Below are 27,854 nucleotides of genomic sequence, written 5' to 3' on the forward strand. Positions count from 1 at the left end.
TCTACGCCAGAGATGACTTTTTTCTATAGGATATACTTTTCTGCGTTATCACTGATGCTTCAATCTCTGCCAACAGATATTTGATAGTGGAGTGACTGTCACAGAAAGCATAGCTGTGGACTGGGTAGGCCGCAATTTGTACTGGGCAGACTACATTCTTCAAACAATTGAGGTTTCAAAGCTGGATGGCAGCCACAGAACTGTGCTACTCAGTGATAATATAACGAATCCCAGAGGATTGGTGTTGGATCCCAGAAATGAGTAAGACAAAAAAGCAATGCATTTGTTTATGTGCACGTATATTAGGGAAGAATGGTTAGATGTGGAAAAGAGCTTTAGTATATACATAATATGAATATTTTTAATGAAAACTTTCAGTTAAGGAGAGACTTCAGGCACTATTACGTTCTACAATATTTAGTTAACAGGAAGACATGGATAAAGGAGTTATTTAGAGGTATTCTAATAAAGGATGTAGTTATCCTGCACCACTGGTTGGAGGTCAGTAGCTGCATATGAAGAGCAGCTAATAAAACCTGCAGTTATACTTTAGGTTGTGACTTGCACTTTACCCATCATTTCTTACGTGCATCTGCAGAGTTTCAGTCACCTGGCAGCTATTTTTTCAATTTAGTATACTGTATTTGCTGCTCACAATGTGGTGGTCTCTACATTGGGAAGACTAAATGCAGGCTGGGTGACCATTTTACAGAACACCTCCAATCAGTCCACAATTGCAAGCCCGAGCTTCCTATCACTTGTCATTTCAATTCTCTACCTTGCTCCCACTCTGACCTTTCTGTTCTTGGCCTGCTATAGTGTTCGAATGAAGCTCAACGCAAACTCAAGGAATGGCACTCATCCTTTGACTGGGCACTTTACAGCCTTCCAGACTCAACATTGAGTTCAATAATTTTAGATCATAACCTTTGCCCCCCATTTTTTTCTTTTTTCTTGTTTTATTGGCTGGCCCATTTTTTGTTTCCCCTATCCCTTGTTTCTTTCTTAATCCCTTTACCTAGTGTTCAGACAGCTGCTATCCTGTCATTTACACTTCATTCAGACAGATCTTTTGTTTCTTCCCTTGTCCCATTACTAACCGCTTTGGCTACTACCAAGAGACCTTTTGTCATTTACTCTCTCCTGCCCTCTACCCTATCACAGACCTTGGCCTGAATTTTAATTGCGCACTGCGCTCTGAACTCGGCAGGGTGCCCGCATTCAGCGGCCGCCGTCAAGCTCCCACGATATTACGTGTGGGGGTTCATTAGCATCATTGCAATGTGCCAACCCCCCCCCCCCCCCCCATATTATGTGGGGAGAGGCGGGATATCCGGTGCAGTGAAGAACCTTTTGACAGCTGTGCAGCAGGTGCTGGGACCCTATTTGAAGTGTCCCAGCACCTGCTTCCTGATAGCTGTCAAAGAAATACTTACCTCACTGTTGAAGAGTGGGGCTGCTGTCAATCTGGCAACAAAGCAGAAAGTGCTGCAGAAACTCAGCAGGTCAGGCAGCATCTTGTGGAGAGAGAAGCAGAGTTAACTTGATCAAGTTCACAGACCTGAAAGTTAACTCTGCTTCTCTCTCCACAGATGCTGCCTGACCTACTGAGTTTCCCCAGCTCTTTCTGCTTTGCTGCCACATACTTACCCTGCTGTGTCCCAGTGTCCTGTGAAGTTGTGATCCTCTTCTTCCACTCAAGTATAACATTCCTTCTTGTAGCTGTGCCACACCTGGGTGAATAATCTCAATTTTGTACATTCCAGAACGTGAGACTTAAATGTACCATAAAAGGCAAATACATAACAGAAATAAAACCATAACTGAAGAATATTTACATACTATGGGCTTCTAATCATTTATCTGTTAAAAGCTGCAGACTAATATGCATTTGGAATCTGTATTCATTTCTCTGCTAACTGTTACGTGAAAATACATGTAACTGCAATTATACGATCTTTGTTTAAAAAAACGGAAAATATGTTAATATACCAAAGTGATTCCTGACAATGCAGCCAGCCACTGACGTCATCAGGCTGTGCCAAGGTGCGCGCATGCGCAGACGGGCTCCTGCTCTCTGTGCGTGAGCTGCGTTCCGACTTGCCAGGACTGGTTAGCACATGCGCCGATGACGTCATCGCGTGACGTGTGCATCTTTGGGCAACGCGCCTGGTCAGCCTCTGCGCATGCACTTTATGCGTACAGCAATGCAACGCCAACGGAAATTCACGCATGTGTCAAGCTCCGCTCCTCCCCCTCCGCTCTTTCGGTCGCTCCGCTGCCCCCCTCGCTGCTCTCTCCGGCCGCTCTGCTGCCCCCCTCGCTGCTCTGTATGGCCGTTCAGCTATTTCGGCCGCTCCGCTCCCCCCCCCCCACCATCTCCGGCCCGTTCCGCTCCGCTCCCCCCCATTCCCGGCCCACTCGCTCGCTCTCTCCCTCCCGCCATTGTGTGCTGCCATGTGTTTAGGTTAGATTGCCTTCGTGTGATTATTTGAGCAGCGCCATCTGGGAACTGCCTGAAGTCGCAGACTGATGGTTTAGTGGCATATGCTGCATTTGCGCATGTGCCACTGCAGCGCCACCTAGTGGTAGCGTTGTCAGCAAACACAGCCGGACGCAAAGACGTTGCAGGTCAACAAGGTGGCATGCAGAGCTCACGGTGGTTCCTATGGCGTGGAAAACTTTTGATCAATGAGACACTGCTGTGCATCCCTAGATGATTGCTCACCCTGCATGCGGTGCCTGGATGCTCTGTCCTACCATGTGCCTTTCCTGCTGTAAATCCTCATCATCCAAGGGTGAGTCCTGCTCATGTCTCCTTATCTTGCAAGGCCTCCCCCCGATTGAGTGTGTAGTTGTGCAGAGCACAGCAGACGGCAACGATGTGAGCTACCCATTCCAGCTCGTACTGCAGGACACCACCTGATCTATCCAGGCAGCGGAATTGCATTTTCAGCATGCCGATCGCCTGCTCAATGGTGGCTCTTGTAGCCCCAGGGCTGGCGTTGTATCTCTCCTCTGCAGCAGTGGTGCGGTGTCTCACTGGTGTCAGGAGCCATGTCTGCAAGGGGTAGCCCTTGTCTGCAAGAAGCCACTCCTCCATCTGAGCCATTTCAGTGAACAGCAATGGCAGCTGGGACTGGCACAGAATGAAGGCATCATGGCAGCTGCCCGGAAAGTGAGCACAGAATTGCATGAATCGTTTCCGGTGATCGCATACGAGCTGCACATTGATTGAGTGGAAGCCCTTACGGTTTATGTATTCAGCTGGTCGCCCGGCGGGAGCCTTGATGGCCACATGGGTGCAGATTATGCCCCTTGCACCTGTGGGAATCCCGTGATGGAGCCGAAACCGGTGGTCCTCTGGGCCTGGCTTTCAGGGTCTGTCGTGAAGCGGATATAGTCACCAGTCCTCTGGAACAGGGCATTGGTGACCTCCCTGATGCAGCAGTGCACTATTGACTGTGTGACCTCACAAAAGTTTCTGGTGGGCCCTTGAAAAGATGCAGAGGCATAAAAATTGAGAGCCACTGTCACTTTGAGGGCCACAGGCATAGGATGTCCCTGGAAGCTCCTGGGCAGCAGGGCGCAGAGATGTGTCACTGCCTCTTTCGACATCCGCAGTCGCCTCTGACACTGGCGCTCTGACATCTGCAGGTATGTTATGCGGGACCTGTAGATGCACGGCGATCTGTATTGGCGAGCTCTCCTTGAGTGCTGTTGCTCACGACCGGGGGCCTCTGTGTGTGCTGCATCTGCCTCTTGGTTTTGCCTGCGGTGCATATGGATCCTCTCAAGAAGAGCATCATATTCACATATTGTATCTCTTGTTTAGAATTGTTCAAATGGAAAGCTCCTGCAATTGCTGTAACCAATAGAAGAACACTATAAGGCACCAATGTACATTCAGATGGAGAGGTTATTTTATATCTATTGTACATTGTATTGTATTATGAATGATAAGATGTTATTAAAAAACCTTAGCAGAGAAAAATCATTCAATATTAATGAAGCTGGCTGACTGTTTCATTTAAAAACTGAAAAAACTTGTGAGGCTGCGGTGCTAACCACTGCGCCACTGTGCCGCCCCAAATTTCATTGGGAAGGAAAATTGGGCGGTTTCCCTTGTGGGTGCCTGACCTGCACTGACATTTTTACTCTCCAGCAGCAAGTTGAAAATGACCCCCAATGTATTAAAACTATAATTGTTGGTTTCAGAAATATTTAGCTGGCCTTTATGCAGCATTTCATGCACCTAGGCACTTTTTCAGTTAGCTTATAATTGAAATATTTAATTATACTCGAATACAAATTAATCCAGAAATAAACCAGAAAATAATATTCCTCAATCATCATTATTTTTAAACACTTACCATACTATGACAAGTCTGAATTTTCCTGGAGAAGGCAACATATTTTAAAAATCTACTTATTTTTAAGATGAAGATTTAAGTACTTCCAGTATCTGTTATGATCCAATTGCTGACAAATTAATTAAGTAGGTTCTGATAAAATGTCCCAAAAAATTATGATTTTTTAAAATCTGGACATTATAGAAACATTGGCTGGAATTTTACCCCAGTGAGCAGGATGGCCTCGGGAGGCATTCCCGACCCGCTCCCGCCTCCACCCCACTTTACGTGGGCTGGGGGGGCGGTTGTCGGGGGGTGCAAGAAATGGGCCGCCTGCCCCAGGCCAATGGGGATTTTACCCGTGGCAAGCGGGCGTCCGGGAGACGTGAAAGGCCGCCCAGTGAAAGCTGGTGATCTCTCAGCGCCCCGGGGAAGGCCCTGACAAACAGGCACAGGGTGCCCGATTGAAGGCCACCCCCACTTCCCCAACCACCCTGGGACCCAAAACGCCCCCCCTTTCCCCCACGTGACCACCCTTGCCTCTCCGGGGCATGACCGATCACCATGGCGAGGCAACCCTAACATACCTGTAATCCTGGCTTCATGTCCTCGGCCGGGCTGTAGTCCCAGCATTGGCCACCGCTCCGGGTGACGCTGCTGGGACTAAGAGCTGCCTGCCCGATGATTGGCCGGCAGCTCAATGAGGCGGGACTTCCTCCCTCAAGTGGGTGGAAGTCCCGCCTCGGAACAATTAAAGCCCCGGGGCCCGTAAAATGCGGAACGGATCCTCGGGCCGGGCGGAAGCGGGTGCACCACCAACTTTTACGTCGGCCAGCTTCTGTCCGCCTGACGTAAAATCCAGCCCATTGATTAGTTTATTTTTTTTTTACAGGAAGTTACAGTTCAGTACATAGTTATTGTTTTCAACTATCAATAACACAATAATATAAATCAGCAGGTGCTTATTTTAAAATCTCAGCGAATGTGAATTATTCATTACTAATAAGCATCAGATAGTACCATTTAAAGGCTACAAATAATCTTTATTTCACATACAGAACTGTATTTCACTCACTACCATCAAGCAGTCTGAAACTTTGGTCCATTAACAGTTTCTGTGGAATTCGGTGTCCTTAGAAAGTGGAAAGCATCTACTTTCAAACCATTTTAGTGTTTAGAAGATCTGCACTAGGAATTTCCTTCGGGCTTCTCTTCTCTGTCACTGTAAGTTTGGTTAAAAAAAACCATTTCTGCCCGTGAGCAGGATTTCCCCTGACCTTCCGTCAAAGTTATGACAGCGGAGTGAGAGAAGCCACAAGGAACTTTCTGACACTGAAGGAATTTGTGCTACATAGGCAGTAGGTATTGGAGAAGTGTTTTTTATTCGTTCATGGGATGTGGACATCACTGGCAAGACCAGCATTTATTGCCCATCCCTAATTGCCCTTGAGAAGGAGCCTAGGTGAGTTGCTGCAGTGCATCTTGTAACACCTGTTAATGGACCTGTACTAGCATTGCATACATTTCCAAGACTTTATGGAAGCTCAGATGTTATGAATGTGTTATTCCTGATCAAACCTTTTGTTTTGAGTGCTAGGGATGCCTTTATTTTAACTTTGAGTTCACTCAGCTGAGACATAAGTCAGTTCTCAGCTAGATAATGAACAGGAATGATGTGGAGAGGTAAGCCATCCTATATGATAGGAAGGGAAAGCAGATGCAAGCCCACTTGTCTTCATTTGAATTGTATTTATTACAACATAGTCACAAAAGCCTTAATAATGGGTGTTTAAACTCTATGATCCAGATTGTCAAGAAGAGGGTGTGTGACCAGAAGCCATCAAGATAACAATCAGGTTTAATAATTGCTGATGGTCCTGGGGAAGGGTCAGGGGGAAAATAAATCCCTCTTTGACTTTAAACTGATTCTGTCAATTTGATTTTACTTTGTAGTACTCATCTAATGTTCTGGACAGACTGGGGAAGGAACCCACGAATTGAAAAGGCCAGTATGGATGGCACGTTGCGAACTGTCCTAATAAGTAACAAAATCTTCTGGCCCAATGGTTTAAGTATTGATTATCCAACTAAACTACTTTATTTTGCTGATGCATATTTGGATTATATTGAATATTGTGATTACAATGGAAACAACAGGAGACAGGTTTTGGCAAGTGACTTGGTAAGTAAATCAAGTACTATTTGCCTGTTGCTTAAAAATAGCCATTCTTCTATCGAATGTAAATATTTAACATAAAACACTCGGTAATTACACCTTGTGTTGTAGGTCCTGCAGCATCCACATGCCATAACCATTTTTGAGGATTTTGTGTATTGGACTGATCGGCAATCTAATCGTGTTATTAGAGTAAATAAATGGCATGGAAAGAATCAGACTGTGATGATCAGTTATATATTTCAGCCACTAGGAATAGCTGCTGTTCATTCTGTAAGGCAACCGCCTGGTAGGTCAAAAATCTTATTAATACTTCTCAAATAAAGGACCTATGAAATTGTGAATCAAGTTACTAGCATTTTAGGACCATGCAGATTGTGTTTTACCCTTGGCATATAGCTGTCCAGATAAATGGACTCTGAAATTAAAGCAACCCATTATAAGTCAAATCTGAATACAATTTCTACAAATGGAAAATAACATGTAAATACCTTCTCTCTGGCAACTCCCAACTCCACTGTAACCTGTTGTAGGTGATTCCCAAGGCGAGTCAAATAGAGATGGTTTAATAGAGTTAAAAGTTGAAGTTGCAAAAATTAAAGGTAATTCAAGATCACCACCCATCATACAATGATGCTAATATCCTCCCCATTTTTGCCTTCTGTACCAGATTACAGTCACAAAATGCATATAATTTTCCCAACACTACTTTTGCCCTAATCTTAAATTAATGCAGTAAGTAGGTATATTTAAAAGAGAGTTAAATTCCAGTTGTAAATTTTACTAACACCAGTGATATCTACTGTAAGATTATGGATATTTTTATGTTTTGTCTTTCAGCTTGGAATCCATGTTTGTCCAATCCCTGCAGCCACTTGTGTCTGCTTTCTGCATCAGCTCCTAGTTTCTATTCATGTGTCTGCCCCTCAGGCTGGAGCCTGATGGCGGATTTGAAGCACTGTGCAAAAGGTAGGACACCATTACTATTTACCTCTTACCAAAACATACAATAATACACTAATGACTATCATATCTAAATTATGTGATTATAGAGGCAACAGCAAAGACCTCTGAATCATATAAAGTAACAGAATAATTCCAAGGCATGTATGGTCAGGAAGGAAAGTGCGATGACTTTTACATGGAGAGAGTTTTTTATCTGAAGTTATCAAAGAATGGGAAAGACCATGGTAGATAGTCCAACAGCTTTCCCATTCATTGAATCTCCACATACAAATGAACACAGCAGGTAGTATAAAAATTAGTGTTCGGTTTCTATTTTGGGAGGCACAGCAGATTTGTTCCATCTATTTCTTGTGGTACAGCTTCAGGTTTCTTTAAGCCTGAATTAACCCTGGCAGGGAATATTGTTCTGTACCTTATAAATTCAATAAATTAGATGGGTCTAAATAGTTTGTTCTGATAAAATTGGATATTGAAATAGCTTCAGTGATCATCTTTTGCAAAAAGACTAACATTTTTTAATTCAATTCATTTTTTAGTTCAATTGCTTGTTGGACTTAATGGTTCCTGTGTAAAGTTGTGTTCTCTCAGATCATGTCTGCTCTGCTAATGTTTATTGAAGGTTCAAATTACACTTTGGCTTGCACTGTTATGCTCCGACTATATAGATGCTCAGCTAGAATGCAAGAGATCATACAGAAAATTGAAATAATTCTAATTTCTAAGTCTGTTCACCTTTACAATTGTATTATGCAGTATTTTTTCTTCTGGGAATTATTTTCAACTCCTTATGACCCATTCATTATGCAAAGGGATGATAAAAGGCCTTTTTATTCCTTTAATTACCTGCAGTTTCACTGCTGTTCCAATTATATCCTGGGAAGTATTGCACAAAACAGCAAATATTAAAAATTTATTTGCTGCTGAAAGTTTGGAAGGATTGCTTAATGGATATGTTTGCTCCTCAGTAGTAGTTTAGTGATAACTTAATCCCTGTTGAAAATGCAAACTACTTGCTGCCAGCAATGGTTTTCAGCAGGAAGTTTTTTCTTGGCTTACCCAAAGTTTTAATACAGCTTTAATACAGTAGATACAAATGCACAAGAACACATAAAAGCATAAGTACTCTTTCGGATCCGTTTCACATACTGGGCTGAATTTTATTCTCCTGCTGCCGGGAGCAGCGGCGGGCGAAAAAAATGGCGGCCAGCATGTGCGTGCCATGTGCGGCTGTGCCGTCGTGATGTAGCATGCGGCAGCTCATCTGCATATGCTGGGCAGTCCATCCCCCCCCCCCACAATCACATGGTGGGGGTGGGCTCTGCGATGTCGGCAACGGAGTCAGCTGCCTCTGCGCAGGCCCTGGTGCCATTTTTAAAGGGCTGCCAGACCTGCACATTTGAAACCTGTACCCACCCCACCCCCCCACCCCCCGCACCAAAAGAAAACACTGTGAATTGATTTTTGGCCCATACCTCACCCCCCTCTCGGAATACAAAGACAATAAAAATGGCCGCCCCATTCCACCCCACCCCCCCAAAAAAACACTTGTATTTATTATGTGACCTTCCCCCCTCCCCAATAACTGCACAAAGTGCAAAGGTCAGCCCTCTCCCCACCCCCCTCCCCACATCCCCTACACTACACATGCAGATTTGAACTCGTCCCCCACCCCACTGCACTAAAAATCCTAAGTTCCTCCCTTCCCCATCTCAGTAGTGCCAGCTGTCCCTGGACGGGAAAGTGAAGGCGTGTGAATGCTGGCCGCCACACGCAAGATCGCAGACAGCTGGCAAGATCGCAGTGAAAGGTCTGTTAATATGTTCATGTTGTTTATTTAAATATTTAAAGTTGGGTCCTGTCACCGAGCGGCAGGGAGGCCACCATGGAGCCTCACTGCCGCCAGGAGGATCGGGCCTGGCAGTTCCTGCTTTGGGCTCTGTGGCGAGCCACTGCCTTAGCGATCTACTAGCTCCGCCCGCCATGGAGCCCAATCTCGGGAGCTGAAAAAATTTCAGCCCACTGAGTCTGCTATCTGACATCTGGTTTAAACTCAGGTTGGTAAACTTTTCTTAAAGGCCGAAGTATCATGTAGTATGAGAGGCACTATACAATGATTGGGTACTTTATGATTGAAAGTTTCATTCTCATTAGGTTGCCACCTGCCTGGTTGCGGACCAGAAAGACCAGTTTTTGAGTGAACTGTCCAGAAATTTCTAAAATTTCATGATCACATTTGCTGTGATGTCCCTATAGTGCTGCATGGAAAAGATGATAATTGCACTATTCAAGATTCATGAAACTCAATATTTAGAAATATTTGACATTACAAGATAATGCACAGCCAGGTGGAGTTAGGTGCTTTGTCTTGATTTAATGGTGGTAGATGGAAATGTTTTGGAGTTGTGTAGAACAGGCAGGGAAATGAAGAATGATATTTTTAAAGAAGCCAGTTCAGAATAGATTTGTGTGTGTGCAATCAAAAATGCTAGAACCAATCCTCGAATATTATCTTCCTCTCTCTCCTTTCCCTGTCCTCCCCATGGACAATTTCATGTTTTTATCCAAAATGCATTTTTTTTTACCTGATTAATAGTTATAGACCTATGATTTTAGCCAGTTGTGGATTTCATTGAAGTTAACTTTTGTCCAATTGTGAGCAAGTCTTTGTTTTTCTAACACTGCATTATTCCCAATAAACAATGTAGGACTGTAAAACACCATTGCATCCACCTGTCTGATCCCAGTTTGTTTTAGCACAGATGGATTACATCAGGAGAGGCCTCTGTTTGAGCATCTCTCTTTTGGTAGAAATTTAGTTTTGTATAAGATTTTGAAAGTTACTCAAGAATTTAAAACTATCTTCTTTCATCATTCCTAGTTGAACAGCCTTTCCTAATTGTAGTGAGAAACAGCATCATCTTTGGCATTTCGCTAGACCCTGATGATAAAACTAGTGATGCCATGGTTCCTGTAGCTGGAGTCCAGAATGGCTATGATGTTGACTTTGATGAAGAAGAGGTGATATATTGGGTAGAACATCCAGTAAGTACAAATAGTTCCCTTGAGATTGACTGAGGTAGAAGTAAACTTACAATTGGAAAGTGATGACAAATGAGTGCTCTTTAACATGCTGCTTGCACTACTGGTCTGAATTTCTTTCATATCTGCAATGCACTTTATGCTCCTGTTTGAGCTGAGACTAAATCGACAACCATTAACCTAGGATGCTTCAATAAAAGTGGCGTGTGTTAATTTACCTCCAGAAACAGTAACTCATCAAAACTGGTTCTCCCAATGAACTTATCACTCACTTTTAAATTATATACACATAAAAATATGAATTGTCAAGGAAAATTCCAAGGTAAGAACAATGTTTTTTTTAAAACTCAAGTTTGAACAGATTTAAAACTTGCACAAACAATTGTGTGAATCCACAACGTAAAATGTGTCCAGCAGGCTCCATGAAGCAATTTGACTGCCCCCTACTTTTTTTCAATTGTTTCTTTTTCAAGGCAGTGTTTAGTGCAGCATAAAAGTAAAAATGTGTAACAAACAATGCACTCTCATAGAGTCATAGAAGAGATACAGCACTGAAACAGGCCCTTCTGCCCACCAAGTCTGTGCTGACCAACAACCACCCATTTATACTAATCCTACATTAATCCCATATTCCCTACCACCTCCCACCTTTCCTTAAATCTCCTACCACAAACCCACGAGGTCACAGGGAGAACTTGCAAACTCCGCACAGGCAGTACCCAGAACCGAATCTGGGTCGCTGGAGCTGTGAGGCTGCGGTGCGAACCACTGCGCCCGCCCCATGGATGCTCTCATCTGCTGTTTAAATAATTAACAGAATACTGTGTTGATAATACTTGCTTTTTTATAGCTTATCTTATTATAACTGTATTTTACAGTGGCATAGGGAATTAATTTGCACTTTTTTGTATTTCACTGTGCTTTAACTATGGTCAAGCAGGGCTATTATTCTTGTGCTGTTTTCTTGGCCTCATGCTCTTATATCAGTTGTGAATTTATTCTGACTCAGATATATGTTTTCATTTGAGGCTGTGGTTTTGGACAACTATCCTACTGCTTACTTGTAGGATTAGTTATCAATATGTCTTGCCATTGCCTGTTTATATTTTTGTTCTTTTCTGCTGGTCCTGTGTTTTTTCTGTTTGGTTAATCCCCTTTGTTTTGCTTTTTGTCTCAGATTACTGTGGTGATGATTATTGTTTTCTGTAGTCAATGCTGATCTTTTTATCTCCTCATCTCTGCCATAATGTGAGGAGAACCGTTTTGATAATAACTGAGTAGGATTCAGGTAATGGGAATAAGTTACTCTGCATTAGTTGATTTTTTTTTTCCTGATGCTCTACTTTGATTTGGAGGTATCATGCCCTGTTTTTGAGTGGTGGTACATACTGCTCAGTAATAGTACTTACAGTTGGGTAATAGTAGGCCTTCTTCTCCCTCAGTTCTGATGTGGAAGTTGTAATTTTCCAGTTAGACATTTTCTTTTTTTGTATCACTCCAAAGAAATCTGATTATCCTAATGTCAGCTTCTTGGAGTGTGGGTTGTGGAATGATTACTAAAGGAAGCTGGTAGATGTATAGCAAATCTGAACATGTATTGTTTGGAGGATGTTGACAGTGTCTAGCAATCCTGTTTAAAAATCCTTCTCTATGATGTGAGAATCAGTTTCAACAAAGGTTAACCTTGATGTAACGATTCTGTAATCCAAAAGAGTGAGGACTGGCATAGCCTGAAGGACTGATAAACCTATGGAAGACAGATTTTCTAACTTTGCACAATGTTTAATTTATATTGGTGTTTCTATTAGTGAAAAGCACTGCATGTGGAATGGAAATAGGAGGCCTCGTCTTCTTCCTGTAATATTTGGGATTAGAATAATCACCTCCTGCCAACAACCAATAATACAGGTGGAGGAAAATGATCTACCTGAAAACAGTCCCGAACTATTGCCAGGCAGATGGGTTGAGTTCTTGAAGAACCAGACACACCAGCTGTTAAGCACAGGAAGGAAGCAGTTTGCTAAATCTGGCTTATGTGTTGGACCTAGTGAACTGTTTCTAAGTACTTAGGAGGATTTAAGGATTTCCTTCTGTGCGAGTGTGGCTAGTATCACACAAGTAAGTAGAGGATTTGTAAGTGTGAAAGAGACATTAATTATTTCCCCCCTGCTTCTGAGACTGCAAGGATTTTCCTTACTGCGATTTATGTGCTTTTAGGGGGAAATTCACAGTGTGCGGTCAGATGGAACCAATAGAACCATGTTTGCTCCAGCTTCCACCATTGGCTCCCCAATGGGCTTGGCTTTTGATTGGATCTCTATGAACCTTTACTATACCAACTTTGACCAACAATCTATTGAGGTCAGTATACTTAGGGAATTTTAATTCAATCAGTTCCCAAATAGAAAGAAAAGGTTAACATTTGGCATAGTGAAGCAGTAAAGTATGATGCATTTACGAAAACAGATAACTGTGTTTCTACCAAATTACATTATAAATAATAGTTTATTTATTAGAAAAAGTATAAAAGTAATTTTTTGTTCATTTAATATAATGTTGTTCTGACCTGTATTTTATGATTCAAGTTCCTTAATGTAAATAAAATTTTATACCAATGAGTAGGCCCTAATGCATTTATTGGATTCCTGCCGGAATTACAGCTTACTCTTCTCTTTGTGACATTTGTAATCGTTTGTTTAGAAATTAGTGTCAGCTGTGGCTCACTTTCACCTCTAAGTTACAAGGTTCTGAGTTCAAGTCCCACTCCAGGGCTTGAGCACAAACTTAAGGCCGATACTCCAGTACAGTATTGAGGGAGTGCTGCACTGTTGGAGGTGCTGTCTTTTGGATCAGAACTTTAAACTGAGGCCCCATCTGCTGGCTCAGGTGGATGTAAAAGATCCCATTGCACTATTTCGAAGAAGAGCAGGAGAGTTATGTCCAGTGTCCAGATCACTCGATCAACATCACAAAACAGATTATCTGGTCATTATCACATTGCTGTTTGTGGGAGTTTGCTATGCACATACTGGCTGCTGTGTTTCCTGCATGACAACAGTGACTACATTTCAAAAAAAAGTATTTCATTGGCTGTAAAGTACTTTGAGATGTCTGGTGGTCATGAGAGGCACTATATAAATGCAAGCTAAGTCTTTAAAATTGACTTTCTTCAACTGTGACACTGGGAGATTTAATACTTCAATTCAGTATTTTAAAGTTATTGCCCTAATTTTGTGCTCTCAACAACATCTGTGATGTTGGCTGGCTGCCAGGACAAATCTAGCCCACAGCATACTAAGCTGACTGCAAACAATTTTGCAAAGTAGTGTAATATGAGTAATTAGCAGAAGAACTCATCTCATCTTAGTTCTTATGCCAATAGCTAGTCTAATGGGGGGAAGTGGAAGGTGTGGCTAGCCGGTCAAACCTAAAGGCATTTGTTCACTTTAAAGTAAGTGGCTGCATAAAGCGACAAATATTGTAAAGGATCCAAATAGATTTTAAGTTTTTGTCAGTCTTTCCGTGGTTGCGGGGGGTGGGGGGTGAAGGGATGGAACAGAAAGATGTACCAGGCAAAAATGAAATGAATATGGGGGGGCAGGGAAGTGGGGGGGGGGGGGGTGGGTTATGTAGGCGACGGGGGCTTTGGCCACTGGCTGAAGAGGCAGCGAGAGCCCCGCGTTACCTCCTCTGGGGAAGGCTCGCTGCATTATGTGTAAATTAGGCACTTAAGTGTACAGCGGAGGACTTTCCCAGGATTATGGACCCCGACAACGGAAATCCTGCCTGCTGAGAGCTGCTGGCCAATCGGAGGTCGGCAGCTATTTTACTGAGCAGTGCCACCCTAGAGGAGGTGGCTGATGATGGTAATGCACCCACTGGAGGCCTAGGATCATTGAGGGCCAGGTGAGTTATGCTAGGAAGGTTTTTTTGGGGTGGGGCTTGCGGGGAGGGGATTGTAGGGGGTCAGCAGCAAGGGCAGGGATGTGGCTCTCGGCGGGTCCCTCGATCAGGAACAAAGAGCCTTTTAACGAGGGGCACCCACCCTGCCCTTCCCCACCCACCCCGAGTCAGCAAGCAACCCGCACAAGTTTGCTTGCCGTACTCCCTGCCTGGCGACAGGACTGCCCGCTGGACTAATACTGGTGGTGACATGATGAGGCCCTTAATTGGGCCTTAATTGCCCACTTAAGGACCTCAATTGGTGGTGGGGCAGGAAGGCCGATTGTTTGCTGTCAGCTTAGTATGCTGCTAGATTTGTCCTGGCAGCTAGCCATCTTTCACATGTTGAGAACACAAAATTAGGACAGTAATTTTAAGATACTAAATTGAAGTATTGAATCTCCCACCATCCTGCCTGATTCAATGCTCTCCTTGACTCCAAACTCGCTGTGGGGGAGAGCATAAAATCCCCCCCATGGAGTCAAGAAGCTGAGTCTTCAAGCAAGTGATCAAGTAGCATAACAGTTAATCCCCAGTTTGAAGGCTGACAAGGTAAAGACACTGCTGCATGTGATGGAAGTGAAGAGAGTTGCCCTGTTTGGCATTCCAAGGTACCTTCCTGTAGGAGAACAGTGAAGAGGTGGCGTCAAGCTGTACACTCTACTGTGCCATAGTATTACTCCATCCTGAAAGTTCTGCACTGTTCATAACCCTGCCACCTTGGGAAAGGTTCTGGGCCCTATTAATCTTTCTTGCCACAGGGAAAGGGAGGAATATATTGCCTGTGACAAACAATCTAGGAACCCCATTTGAAACATCAAATGAATTCTCATCTTGTTCACTTTGGTAGCTGGAAGGGAAATAGCGGCTGGTTATAAGAAGCATAAGTTAAACTAGGTGTCTCATAATATGGTATGGTAGCGTAGTGGTTATGTTACTGGATTAGTAATCCAGAGGTCTAGACCAATGACCTGGAGACATGAGTTTAAATCCTACCAGCTGGGGAATTTAAATTCAATTAATTAAATGAAACTGGAATAAAAAGCCAGTATTAGTATTGATACCATGAAACTATCAGTTGTTACAAAAATGCATCTAGTTCACTATTATCCTTTAGTGAATGAAATCTGCTATCCTTATCTTGTCTGGTCTGGCCTATATGTGACTCCAGACTCATAGCAATGTGCTTGACTCTCTGAAATGACTTAACAAGCCACTTAGTTTTAAGCAAGAAGGTGGCTCACTGCCACTCAAGGGCATTTTGGGATGGGCAGTAAATGTTAGCCTTGCCAGTGACTCTCACATCCAATTAATGAATTAAAAATTGCAAAAGATTCAGTCCTGAACATCAACAAAAATGTAGGCACATCAAATATTACAGATGAAACAAGAAAATATCTTTTAAATAAACTAATATTTTCATCAACCATTTAAAAATGATACTTTGAAGAAGCCAACTCTTACAGACTAGGCAATCCACACACTGTTGTGTGTATTTCACATGTGCAAAGCTGAAAGATCAAGACCATCTATTTAAATAACTTTTGAATATTTGATGCAACTTGCACTGGCTGCTTTTTTTGCTGCAAAAGCAGATCCTTCCAAACCATCAACTTGCAAATTCAGTCAGTTGGCTGTCTACAGGTGTATTATCAAATATTATATAGAATGTACAGAACAAACAGGCCATTGGGGCCATGAGATTCACGTTGATGTTTATGCTCCACATGAGCTGTCTCCCAAACATTTTCATCTAACCCCATGAACATTACCTTCTTTTCCTTTCTCCCACATGCATTTATCCAGCTTCCCCTTAGATGCATCTATACTTTACTTCTCAAATACTTCTCGTGGTAGTGAGTTTCACATTCTAACCACATTTTGGATAAAGAGGTTTCTCCTGAATTCCTGATTGGTTTTTATTTATTTATTTATTTATAGTCCCTAGTTTTGGGTTTCCCCTGCAAGTAGAAACATCTTCTTTACATCTACCCTATCACACCCTTTCATAATCTTAAAGACTTCTATCAGATCGCCCCTCAACCTTATCTTTTTTGTAGAAAATATCATCAAGGCTCTGAGCCATCAGCACACACTCACAAATAAGTGCTTATCCTAAATATTTCTGTCCAAGAGCAACAAGATTAAAGAAAAACATTTAACATACTTTAACAAATATTGGTATTACAAACTCCAAGTTGACAGTATGCTATTTTATTATTGAGACAAATATATTCACTCCTTCCTCCCGTTTCAATGTTGCAGTGTTAATATTGCTTCAAGGCACTAAAACTCAAGTGATGCTACTAAAGGGAATGCATATGCAATTACTGCACGAAATAGCATTAGCTCTATAGAATCTAGAATAAGTATTTTTGCAAAATCTAACCTTACATTGATTTAAATTTTATTTTGTTCAAATATCCTACGTTTTGGAACCCACATATTGATATTCATATGTGGTATTGAAGTGTGGTCAATGTTAAATTAAAAATGTACAGTAAGATAATTGTCAGTGTTCTTGCAAGATTTCTTACATTTTATGATGAGTTTTTAGAATATGAACACAGTGTTGTTTAATAATTTTATTCGTTGTTTTTGAATTGTCATGGGATAATTTGTTTCAATATTTTTCACTCATTAGCCTTGACACAAAAGCTGCTTCCGCTGTCGATTTCTTGTATATATTTGCGTTGTTTCAGGTAGTAAAAGTGCATGGTGATGTCAAATATAGAAAAACAATACTAACAAACAATGGACAAAGGACTGGTGTTGGGGCACCCATAGGCATTGTGGTAGATCCAGCAAGAGGGTGAGTGGAGCATTAAAGTAGATTTATTCATTTTATAAATTAAATATGCCCATTGTAAAATTGAAGAAACAAAAAAGAATAATGGTTTCTCATTTGTGTGGTGTTAAATATTTTGCACATTTAAAATGTGATTTCCTCCTACTTGGTTTAAAAAAAATAAGAATTTCAAAGTCTGAAATGGGAAAAGACCAGCTATCCTGTTCATGAGCATCCATATAGTGGCCTACCTCTCCCATTACAGCATAAAACCAAGTCTACTATGTGTAATAGTGTACTGATAACTTGATATGGTCACTTCTCTCACATCATATTAATATACTTGACTCTTATTATATATGTCCCTGTTCCAGATATGAAATTCCATGTGTCAAAGCATTTACCAATCACTTACCTAGTAGATCTCTTAGTAAAACTCCTGATGCAAAGAGAACAATAACATTCACACTTTTTATCTCTTAAGATGTCCCTGATTATTCACCTTTTCATTTCTCAGCACACAATATTCTCAGTTTGGCACCCATCTTTATATATTAATAACCTAGAAATCATACTTTATACAATCAGTAGCTTTCATTTGGATTTGGTTACAAGGTAAGTGATTAAATGGGTTCTGTTAAAACATACCGATCTTCTATGTTAAAAGCAATCAATATAGATCTTGAACCAAACAAGACAAGGACGAGTTTAGTCTCAGTTTCAGGCAAGAACAGGGTGGTAGCAGACTTAAAGTCATGGCACAGGACTTGCCACCCCTTTCTCACTGAAACCCATACTGCCGTGATTCTGGAGTGGGTTGGGAAACAGGCAAAAGTCTACTTAAATATGTACATTAGAGTCCTATGCTGTATGTCCTTCCTGGGACTACAATAATCTTCCCAAGTGCTGCTGATCCTTTTAAACCCCACCTTTAGATTACCTAAATCCATCCACCAGCCCACCACCGCTTTTAAGGTCCAACTTCTGGATCGAGTCTGCAGTGCCATTTAAACAATGATAACCTGAGTAAAGTAGAGCTGAAGTTAAATTGATTGAAATTTGGATGGTACTGCTGTCACCACTGAAAGATTGTCACATGATTCACAAGAATGTGAAATATTGCAATTATCTTATGGTTCTAAACCAAATTTAGAAAGTAATTACGAGCCTAATGTGTTAAGATTTTCACAATCACTGCAAAATTAATATATAAATACACATGTCTGCAAGTAAGTAAAATACTTTGAAGCACTCGTGCTCATCCCCACTTAGTGTTTTGTTCTCTCACTCTGTGCGATCTGATTGCAGGTGCTAAATAGGGGCCAGTTGCCCATTGCTGGGATAAGGGGTGGTGGTGGGGGCTGGGGGGAGAGAGAGATGTTGTATGTTTTATTAGTCTGCCACCATTTGTATATTTGGCTAGTCTAGCTAGGAGAGATTATTGAGTCTTCAGTGATTTTAACATTAACTCATTTATTATATTTTAACTATATACAGCTTTACATAAGTCTGTGTGACTCCTCTGAAGGCATGCTGCTTCTCCCTCGAATCTCTCTCTCTCATGTGATCTCTTACATTATCATGGTGGGAGGCTTTCCTCACACTGTCTCAAACATTAACCCTTTCAAACCTTTATACTACATCTCCCCCAAGTCTTTATCCATATATATATTTATACATTCTTTTTTTTATTTTTACATAGTACCTCATCTCCCCCCAAGTCTCTGACATCACTGATTCAATCTGTCAGGAGGCTTCACAACTCTCCCTAATCGTGTTGTTGTTAGATGCAGAAGATTAGTTTTTCTCTGAACTCTTGTTTCTTAACTTGGATGGCCTTCATTGAGGTTTGTTGTATCTGGTGCTTTCTGAATTTCAGGTTCAACAACTGGTTCGTCCAAATGTATGACTGATTGACATCTCTGATGAATAGAAATAAAATTTCTCCTTATAGTACCTTCTGCCATATGTACCAAATAAGATTTTTGTTGATTCTCATCTCTCTGGACAATTACTCCATCTCTGCCTTGGTCCCATACCCATACCTTTTCTCCTTCCATCAACTTGGGTAGGTTCCTGGTATGATATTTCCTATTATAATTATAAGCTTGTTGCTTTCGGTAAGACTTTTCTCTTTCTTGAACTCTCATAATTCTGGACTTCTAGCCCTGCAAGTAACTTTTCATATAGGATAGGAAGTTGTGTTTTCAATTTTCTCCCCATCAACAGCTCAGATGGTGCTAGTCCACATAACAATGGAGTAGATCTGTTGTTTAGGAGTGCTGTTTGAAAATTTTCATTTTCCCTTCACAGTGCTTTGATAGTTCTGACTCCTCTCTCAGCATCACCATTAGATTGAGGATATCTAGGGGAACTTGTAAGATGTACAAATCCACAGTTTTCCGCCAAGTGCATGAAGTAGTCATTTGAAAATTGTGGTCAATTATGGCAAACTATCTGGTCAGGTATACCATGTGTCATGAAAACCACAGCTGCCAAAATGAGACATATTAATTTCGTCATATAGAAAATTAATTTTAAACTGTTACTGGACTGAAAAAATAACTTAGTTTAAAAGACCACTGAAACATGACTGCACACTTTGCATTCTTAAAGTTGAATAAGAGAGACAATGGAACTGCTCACTGATTCAATTAACAAAGATTGGTCTGGGCAACAGTGCTGATCCCCATCTTATCTGTGTAAGAGACAGCACTCCACCGCCACCCTGCCTCCCCCCACCGAGTGCGTCTAGTAAGCTTTGAAATCAACACACCGCAGGAGAGGTTGTTCCAGATAAAGAGTTAGTCCCATGACTAACCTGCTGGCCAACATGGAGTTAATTGAATTGTGCTCATAGAACAGTTGGAGAAGAGACTGCAACTTGAAGACAACAGGGAAGGAAGGTCTCTCCCTGTCTCTCTCTCGCTCTCTCTCATGAAGTTCCAGGGATCCACGGAAGCCATTCGAACCTCAAAAGAGAAGACTGCTGCAGCTAAATAAGTTTGATAGTGTGCACTGGGCACCAACAAGAACTGCAAGGCAACTGCAATCAAAGACTTTACATCAAACCCAAAAGCCAGTAACTGAACTCCAGCTATTACTTTAAACCTTTCCCCTTCTTTCTCCTCCTCTGTCTCTATTTGCATGTGTGTTTATCACGTATGTATGCTAGCATGGTCGTGACGCATATTTCTAGTAATTTTAACCGAATTAGAGTTTTAAACAAGGTTAATAAACTTGCACCTTTCTTGTTTAAATTTAAGAAAACCTGTCTGGTTGATTTCTTTGCCATCACAATTAGAGAGCAGTGAACAAGGATTCACTGAGGGGAAGCTAAAAACACGGTGTTTTAAAAATTAAACCCTGTTACGGCCAAACTAGGCAAAGGGGAGCCCTAGACCCCTGCCTCATCTGGTTGTAACACACAGGTTGCAAGGATGTCATGTAACACTTGATTGACAGTTTCAGTTGTCATACATTTGACCTCAATCCACCTTGAAAAATAGTCGATGACAATCAGGTAAGATTTTCCATTAAACGTAAATAGACACATCTCCAGATGTTGCCACAGTCAGGTTGGAAATTAGGTCAATATAAGAGGCACCCTCTGGTCTGGTCTGTGCACTGCGCATACCTGGCAATTTGAAATAATTTCTTCTATATCTTTCGATATTCTGGGCCACCAGACGGACAACTAAGCTCGTGCTTTGCATTTTGTGATCCCATGTGGCCCTGATGTTTTTTCTCAAATAAATCAGTCCTGAGTGAGACCGGAATCACCAGCCTCTCATTATATACTGGCAAATCATCCACAATAGTAAAGCACCTTCAGTGTGTGAAGAAGATTTTCAACCTCTTACCACTGGGATGCTGCTGTGGCCAACCTTGCTTGCAATATTGGCATATTCTGATATATTCTTCACTTGCATCTGAGCATGACGAATCTGTTGGAGCTTTTTTGAACTTGCCGGCCATTGTGATGCAGTGAACTGAGAATATGACTCAATTTCCTTAATAAAATTAACACCCTGTTGTATAGGATGGTCAACAGTAGCTCAGGATAATGCATCTGCAGACATTTGCAGCTTGCCCTGTACATATACCATTTCATATGTGTATCTCATTAGTCTCAACTGGAATCTCTGGATTCTTAGAGGCATCCCAATGAGTTTCTTTTTATCAAGTAAGGAAACTAGTGGTTTGTGGTCCGTTTCTATGACAACCTTTAAGCCGATGATATAATCTTGGAACTTTCCGCATGCCCACCTGATTGCGAGAACTTCATTCTCTATGACAGTGTACATCGTCTCAGTCTCATACAATGCTCTAGTCACATAATAAACTGGACTTTAACATCCATCTGGCTGTTCCTGAAAAAGGACTGCTTCTAACACTGTAGATGAAGCGTCTGCTGCAATTGTGGGTGGCAGTGAGGGGTTATAATGTGCTAAGATATTTGGTGAAATCAGCATCTCTTTGATCCTTTGAAATGTTTGCTCCTGATGTGCATCCCAACACCATGCTTGAGCTTTCCTTAATAGTTGTTGTAAGGGTTCAGTAACTTACACTAGATTGGGTAAAAATTTTGCTAACTGATTAACCACTCCAAGGAATCATTGAAGATCTTGGACAGAAGTAGCTAGTGGGAATTCAGTAATGGCTGTCGTCTTTTGTAGGTCTACCATTATGCCGTTTCTACTAACAATGTGTTCTAAGAAGCAAATAGATGTTTTCGAGAATTTACAATTAACATTAAGTGTCAGGCCTTCTTCTTGTAGACGATTCAAAACCGCTCTAACCATCAAGTCAAGTTCTTCAATGGATTCACGATGGACTAAGATGTCTTCCATATGGCATATTACTCCCTTAAGGTCCTATAGAATGTTCAACACAGTTCTTTGGAACATTTTAGGTGCTGATGTTATGCTGAATGGTAAACGATTAAAACAAAATTTTCCAAATGGAGTAATGAAGGTTGTCAACAACCTTGACTTCTTAGCTAACAGAACTTGCCAAAAGCCACTATTCGCATCAAGCTTTGTTAACATGGTACTTTTGGGTAACTTTGCCAAGCTACTGAGGACATTGGATGAACTTCTCTTGCCACAGCCTTATTAAGTTGAGTTACGGCTACACAAATGCGAAGAGTACCTCAGGTTTAGGAACTGGAACCATTCCTGAACACCACTCTGTATGTTCAGTGACAGGAGAAATGACTTCCAACTTGGTCATCTCTTCTAGCTGATGTTGGACTTGCTTCATTATTTATTTTTATTTATTTATTTAGAGATACAGCACTGAAACAGGCCCTTCAGCCCACCGAGTCTGTGCTGACCATCAACCACCTATTTATACCAATCCTATATCCCTACCACATCCCCACCTTCCCTATATCCCCCTACCACCTACCTATACTAGGGGCAATTTATAATGGCCAATTTACCTATCAACCTGCAAGTCTTTGGCTGTGGGAGGAAACCGGAGCACCCGGTGAAAACCCACGCGGTCACAGGGAAAACTTGCAAACAGACAGTACCCAGAATTGAACCCGGGTCGCTGGAGCTGTGAGGCTGCGGTGCTAACCACTGCGCCACTGTGCCGCCCTGTTCTTGGTTCTTTGTTCTTTGTTCTTCTTCCACTTTTCTTGTAAGATCAAGATCAATACAAGTTCTTCTACTTAAGAGAGAGAATTCTTGATTCCATAGAACATACAGTGTTTCCAATATCTGCTTTCCCTCGTATTGAAGTGTTGCTTGTAGCGTTCCCTTTACTTTCAGTTTAATCCCTCCTGGACCATGTAGCTGAGTTTCTGTTGGTTGCAGGTGATGTGTTAATAACCATGGTTCATTGTCTGATAAAACTGTTACACTTGCTCCAGTGTCTAGTTTAAAATTGGTAATATGTTCATTGACATATATGTCTGCAGTCCAGAATGCATGATTAGGGTCATTGATCTCACCAAAGAAGTCTTCTGATTTCTCTTCCAAAGGAGATTGTTCTATTTCATTAATGGTTCTATGAGCAAAGACTTTTTCTTTGGAACTTTTTAGAGTAGGGGTTTTGCTTCGGCACATTTTCCCAAAATGGCCAACTTTCTTGCAGTGAAAGCATTCTGCTTTGTTTGCAGGACACTGTTTGCACCTATGGGTCTGTTAGGCACCACAGCGCTGGCAGGGTTTCATGGCGTCTTGCACTTTCGCACCTCCTCCCACCCCCCCCCCCCCCCCACTGCAGTGTACCTTCTTTTCTGGTGCTTCTTTTACAGACCTGTGATTAAGGAACAGTACGGTCACTAGAGATTTCATAGAGTCATAGAGTGATACAGCACTGAAACAGGCCCTTCGGCCCACCGAGTCTGTGCCGACCATCAACCACCCATTTATACTAATCCTACATTAATCCCATATTCCCTACCACATCCCCACCTTCCCTCAATTCTCCTACCATCTACCTACACTAGGGGCAATTTACAATGGCCAATTTACCTATCAACCTGCAAGTCTTTGGCTGTGGGAGGAAACCGGAGCACCCGGCCGAAACCCACGCAGTCACAGGGAGAACTTGCAAACTCCGCACAGGCAGTACCCAGAACCGAGCCTGGGTCGCTGGAGCTGTGAACCAAGGACTTTCTTCACCTTTTAGGATTGCTCTATTCTTCTCCCGGACATCTGCTTGTCTCACCTGCTGCATTGCCTTGTCTAGGGTGAGGTCTTCCTTGGATAGCAATAAATCTGATAGGGATTCATCAGTAATACCTACTACAGTGCAGTCTCTTATTAATTCTGCTTTTAGGTCTCCATAGTCGCATCCTTCAGCTAGTCTGTAAAGGTCATTAATAAAAGCGCCAACTGTTTCACCTGGTTTCTGGACCCTTCTGTTAAATTTTGTTCTTTTCAGAAGCTTATTACTCCTCTGGTTAAAATAGCTGTCAAGACTTTTAAAACTTCATCAAATTTCTCTGATGTCTAATTAATGCCTTGTCTTGCAATAACAACGTATACTATTGCTCCGATGGAATACAGCAATGTGTTAACTTGCTCTACTTCAGACTGATTGTCTCATTTGAAAGTCATTTTGTATCTCAAAAATCTTTTCTACCGGTATGACAAATCTTGAGTTAGATTTGGTCCTTCCATGTGTCCAAACTCCTCTGGTACTGTGAATTTAAGATCCACGGCTTTCATGTTGGTTTACTTTTTTTTAAATTTTCCCTCCAGTATCAGAAGTTTCCTGTGCTTTACAGCCTCGCACTGACTCCCGCTATGGTCCCCATTTCTCCCTGTGAAATCTCACCGCTAGACTCTGTATTTCTTTCTTTAAACACAGTTTTGCATAATTTTTTGTGTACTCTTTTTACTCCCTTCACTTAGTGTTTTAAGTATTTTGCAGTCTCTGTTTTATTTTTGCTCACGGTTGCCATGTGTAATGGTGCGAACCCTGGATCAGCCCTTTCTCTAAGGACCTTTGGTTTTCCCAGTGCTGCCTGTCTTGTGCTGTTAGGAACAACATTTTTTACTCTCTCTATGGGTTGCTTGGTTCTCCGACTTAAAGCCTGCAATTGCTGGACTGGTATTTTTTTCACAGACTACCCACCTTTGTGGTCCAGCCTGAATGCTTCTGCAAGCCAATTCCCCGACTCTCTGTGCCTCCTTCATCCATGCAATAGCTCTGGAGCTTTTTCACAGCCTCTTCTCAAATTCTGCAGTTCTGGTGCCTTTTTTCCAGTTCCGCTTTCTTTAGAGTACTTTTCAAATTCTTCTGTACAGTAAGAACCACCACTTTTCACCATGTTGTATGTTTGGTTACTCTGCCACTGTTTGTATATTTGGCTAGTCTAGCTAGGAAAGATTACTGAGTCTTCAGTGATTTTAACATTAACTGATTTAGTATATTTTAACTACATACAGCTTTACATAAGTCTGTGTGACTCCTCTGAAGGTATGCTGCTTCTCCCTTGAGTTTCTCTATCACATGTGATCTCTTACATCATGGTGGGAGGCTTTCTTCACACTGTCTCAAACATTAATCCTTTCAAACCTTTATACTACGCGAGAGAGAGAGTCACCATGGGTTGCTTGGCCTATTGACCACAGATGGTATGCAGATTGCGATATAGTGTTAAGACATTCAATTCCATGTGACCTTTACAATCCTGAAATATACTTTTGATTGCTAGAACAAAGGAATATCAATAGCAGAACAAATCCTCAACTTTTAATATGCTAGTAGTGCATGGCATGCATGAGCACACACACACATATTAACTATGTATATATATTTATATTGAATTATCTCCAACCAAAAGTAAGACATTTATAGCAGCAGCTACATTATAGCACCATTAACAAAATATTGCCAGGTTTACCTCCCTCATGAAAAAAACCCTCCACTCACATCTGTGGCACTGATGGGTTGACACATTGAACATGTTCCATTGCTATATTTATGTTGTCTTATGCTGATCACTGCATGCTTTTAGACTATCTGAGAACTATATCTAAATTTGTTTCAGGAAGTTGTACTGGACTGACCAAGGTACAGACAGTGGGATCCCAGCAAAGATTGCTAGTGCTCATATGGATGGCTCTAATGCTCGAGTTCTCTTCACAAACGACCTGGATCATGTTGAGTTTATTACTATTGACATCAAGGCACGCAGGTTGTACTGGGCTGTGTCTGGTACTGGTGTGGTATGTATTTTTTGTTACAAGAGGCACATATTCAAAACAATTAACGTTTTGGCATCTCCCAGTCTCCCACCACACCTTCAATAGGAGATCAATGGAAACCAAGCAAAATGACGTATACAACCATTGTTAGCTCTTTATTCAGTTTCTCTGTTGGTTCCACCAGAGAACACCCACTGTATTTCGAACATTAATCTTAATGTTTGTGGGGGGGCAGGGGGACATATTTAGGAGGTTTAAGGAGATGAAGGAATTTAACAATGCATGTAGAGGGAATGTGTACATTTTAGTCCAATATATGCGAAGACTCATCAAAGATTTAATTTAATTTCTGCTCACACTCTGTAGTGATTAGAAGATGTGCATTATCACTTATTAATGGATGACTTAATCAGGCACCTGTGATAATACCTCCTCATGTGGTTTAGTGTCAAATTTTGTTTGATGATGTTCTTGTGAACTGCCTTGGGACGTGTTACTATACTAAAAAATTATAATAAAGATTGGTTCAGAAATAGGAGGGATCAGACAGAAGGCAAATGCGAGGCAGACTAGGATGGGTTGTTGTGCACGTGAGTAAATGGATGGAGCATGGAAATTAAGATTGATGAGCTGCAGGCACAATTTGCCATATGAGATTATGATATAGTAGTGATAACTTAGATCTGACGCAAACAAGGAAAGAAATGAGAACTTAATATTGCTGGCTACATTGTATTCAGAAAAGATAGGGAAGAAAAAAGATAGGGTTGTGGCAGTATTATTACAGCACTGGAAAGGGATGATGTACTTGCTGGTTCAAAGCCAGAATCTGTTAGATTAAAATTAAGGAATATTAGAGGAGCTGTTACATTAATGGGTGTATACTGTAGGTCACCAAATAATGGGAAGGAGATGAAAGAGCAAATTTGAGAAAGGATGCAAGAACTATAGAGTAGTGATAATGGGGTACTTCAATAATTCTAATATAGACTAGGAAGATGACAGTGTTGAGGGCAAAGAGGAGGAGGAATTTATGAAATGTGTACAAGAGAACTTTCTTGACCAGCTATGACTTTGATTTATATAGCACCTTTAGCATAGTCAAACATTCCAAGATACTTCACAGGAACATTATCAAACTAAATTTGACACTGAGCCACATAAGGAGATATTAAGACAGATGAACTAAAGTTTTGAGGAGTGTCTTAAAGAAAGAGGGAAAGGTAAAGAGACAGAGAGATTTAGCGAGGGAATTCCAGAGCTAAGGGCCTAAGCAGCTGAAGGCATGGCCACCAATGGTGGAGTGATTAAAAGAGGCCATAATTGCATGAGTACAGAGATCTCAGAGGGTTGTAAGGCTGGAGAAGTTTACAAAGATAGTGAGGTAAGAGGCAATGAGGGATTTGGGAAATGGAGAATGGAGGGATCAGTATGTTACCAGCCCAATGAAGAAGGAAGCAGTGCTGCATCTGATTCTGGGGAATGAAGTGGGGTAAGTAGAGCATGTTTTGGTGGGGAGAGAATTTAGGAACCTGAGATCAGAATATCATTAGATTTAGAATAACTATAGAAGAGGACAAGGAACAATAAAATGTGAAAATATTCTACTGGAGCAGAGCTAGTTTCAGTGAGTTGATAGGGGATCTGGCCCAGGTGAACTGAAATGTAAAAACACAGAAAATTTAAAGCAGAAGTAGGCCATTCAGCCCATTGTGTCTGTGCCAGCTTTAAAAGAGCTGGCCCACCTAACCCCACTTTCTAGCTCTTGATTCATAGCCTTGTACAGTACAGTACTGCAAGTGCGTATCCACTAATTTTTTTAAATACAATGAGAGTTTCTGCCTCTAACACCCTTTCAGGCAGTATGCTCCAGAACACCCACCATCTTGTGGGTGAAAGAATTTCTTCTCAATTCCCCT

At 41.6% G+C, this 27,854-nt stretch overlaps 1 protein-coding gene across 1 annotated transcript in view; it reads left to right on the top strand.

Moving 5' to 3' along the window:
• The window catches only part of lrp2a (low density lipoprotein receptor-related protein 2a), a 418,190-nt gene that overhangs the window by 190,106 nt on the left and 200,230 nt on the right, over positions 1–27,854 (top strand). Inside the window, exons 28-35 of the mRNA XM_068035173.1 lie at positions 77–261; positions 6,306–6,534; positions 6,640–6,817; positions 7,369–7,497; positions 10,373–10,536; positions 12,751–12,894; positions 17,178–17,287; positions 25,779–25,956. Coding sequence (XP_067891274.1) covers positions 77–261; positions 6,306–6,534; positions 6,640–6,817; positions 7,369–7,497; positions 10,373–10,536; positions 12,751–12,894; positions 17,178–17,287; positions 25,779–25,956 — 1,317 coding nt within the window. The remainder of the gene's footprint in view (positions 1–76; positions 262–6,305; positions 6,535–6,639; positions 6,818–7,368; positions 7,498–10,372; positions 10,537–12,750; positions 12,895–17,177; positions 17,288–25,778; positions 25,957–27,854) is intronic.

The sequence above is a fragment of the Heterodontus francisci genome, chromosome 7 (genome assembly GCF_036365525.1).
Source record: "Heterodontus francisci isolate sHetFra1 chromosome 7, sHetFra1.hap1, whole genome shotgun sequence".
Classification (NCBI taxonomy): Eukaryota; Metazoa; Chordata; class Chondrichthyes; order Heterodontiformes; family Heterodontidae; genus Heterodontus; species Heterodontus francisci.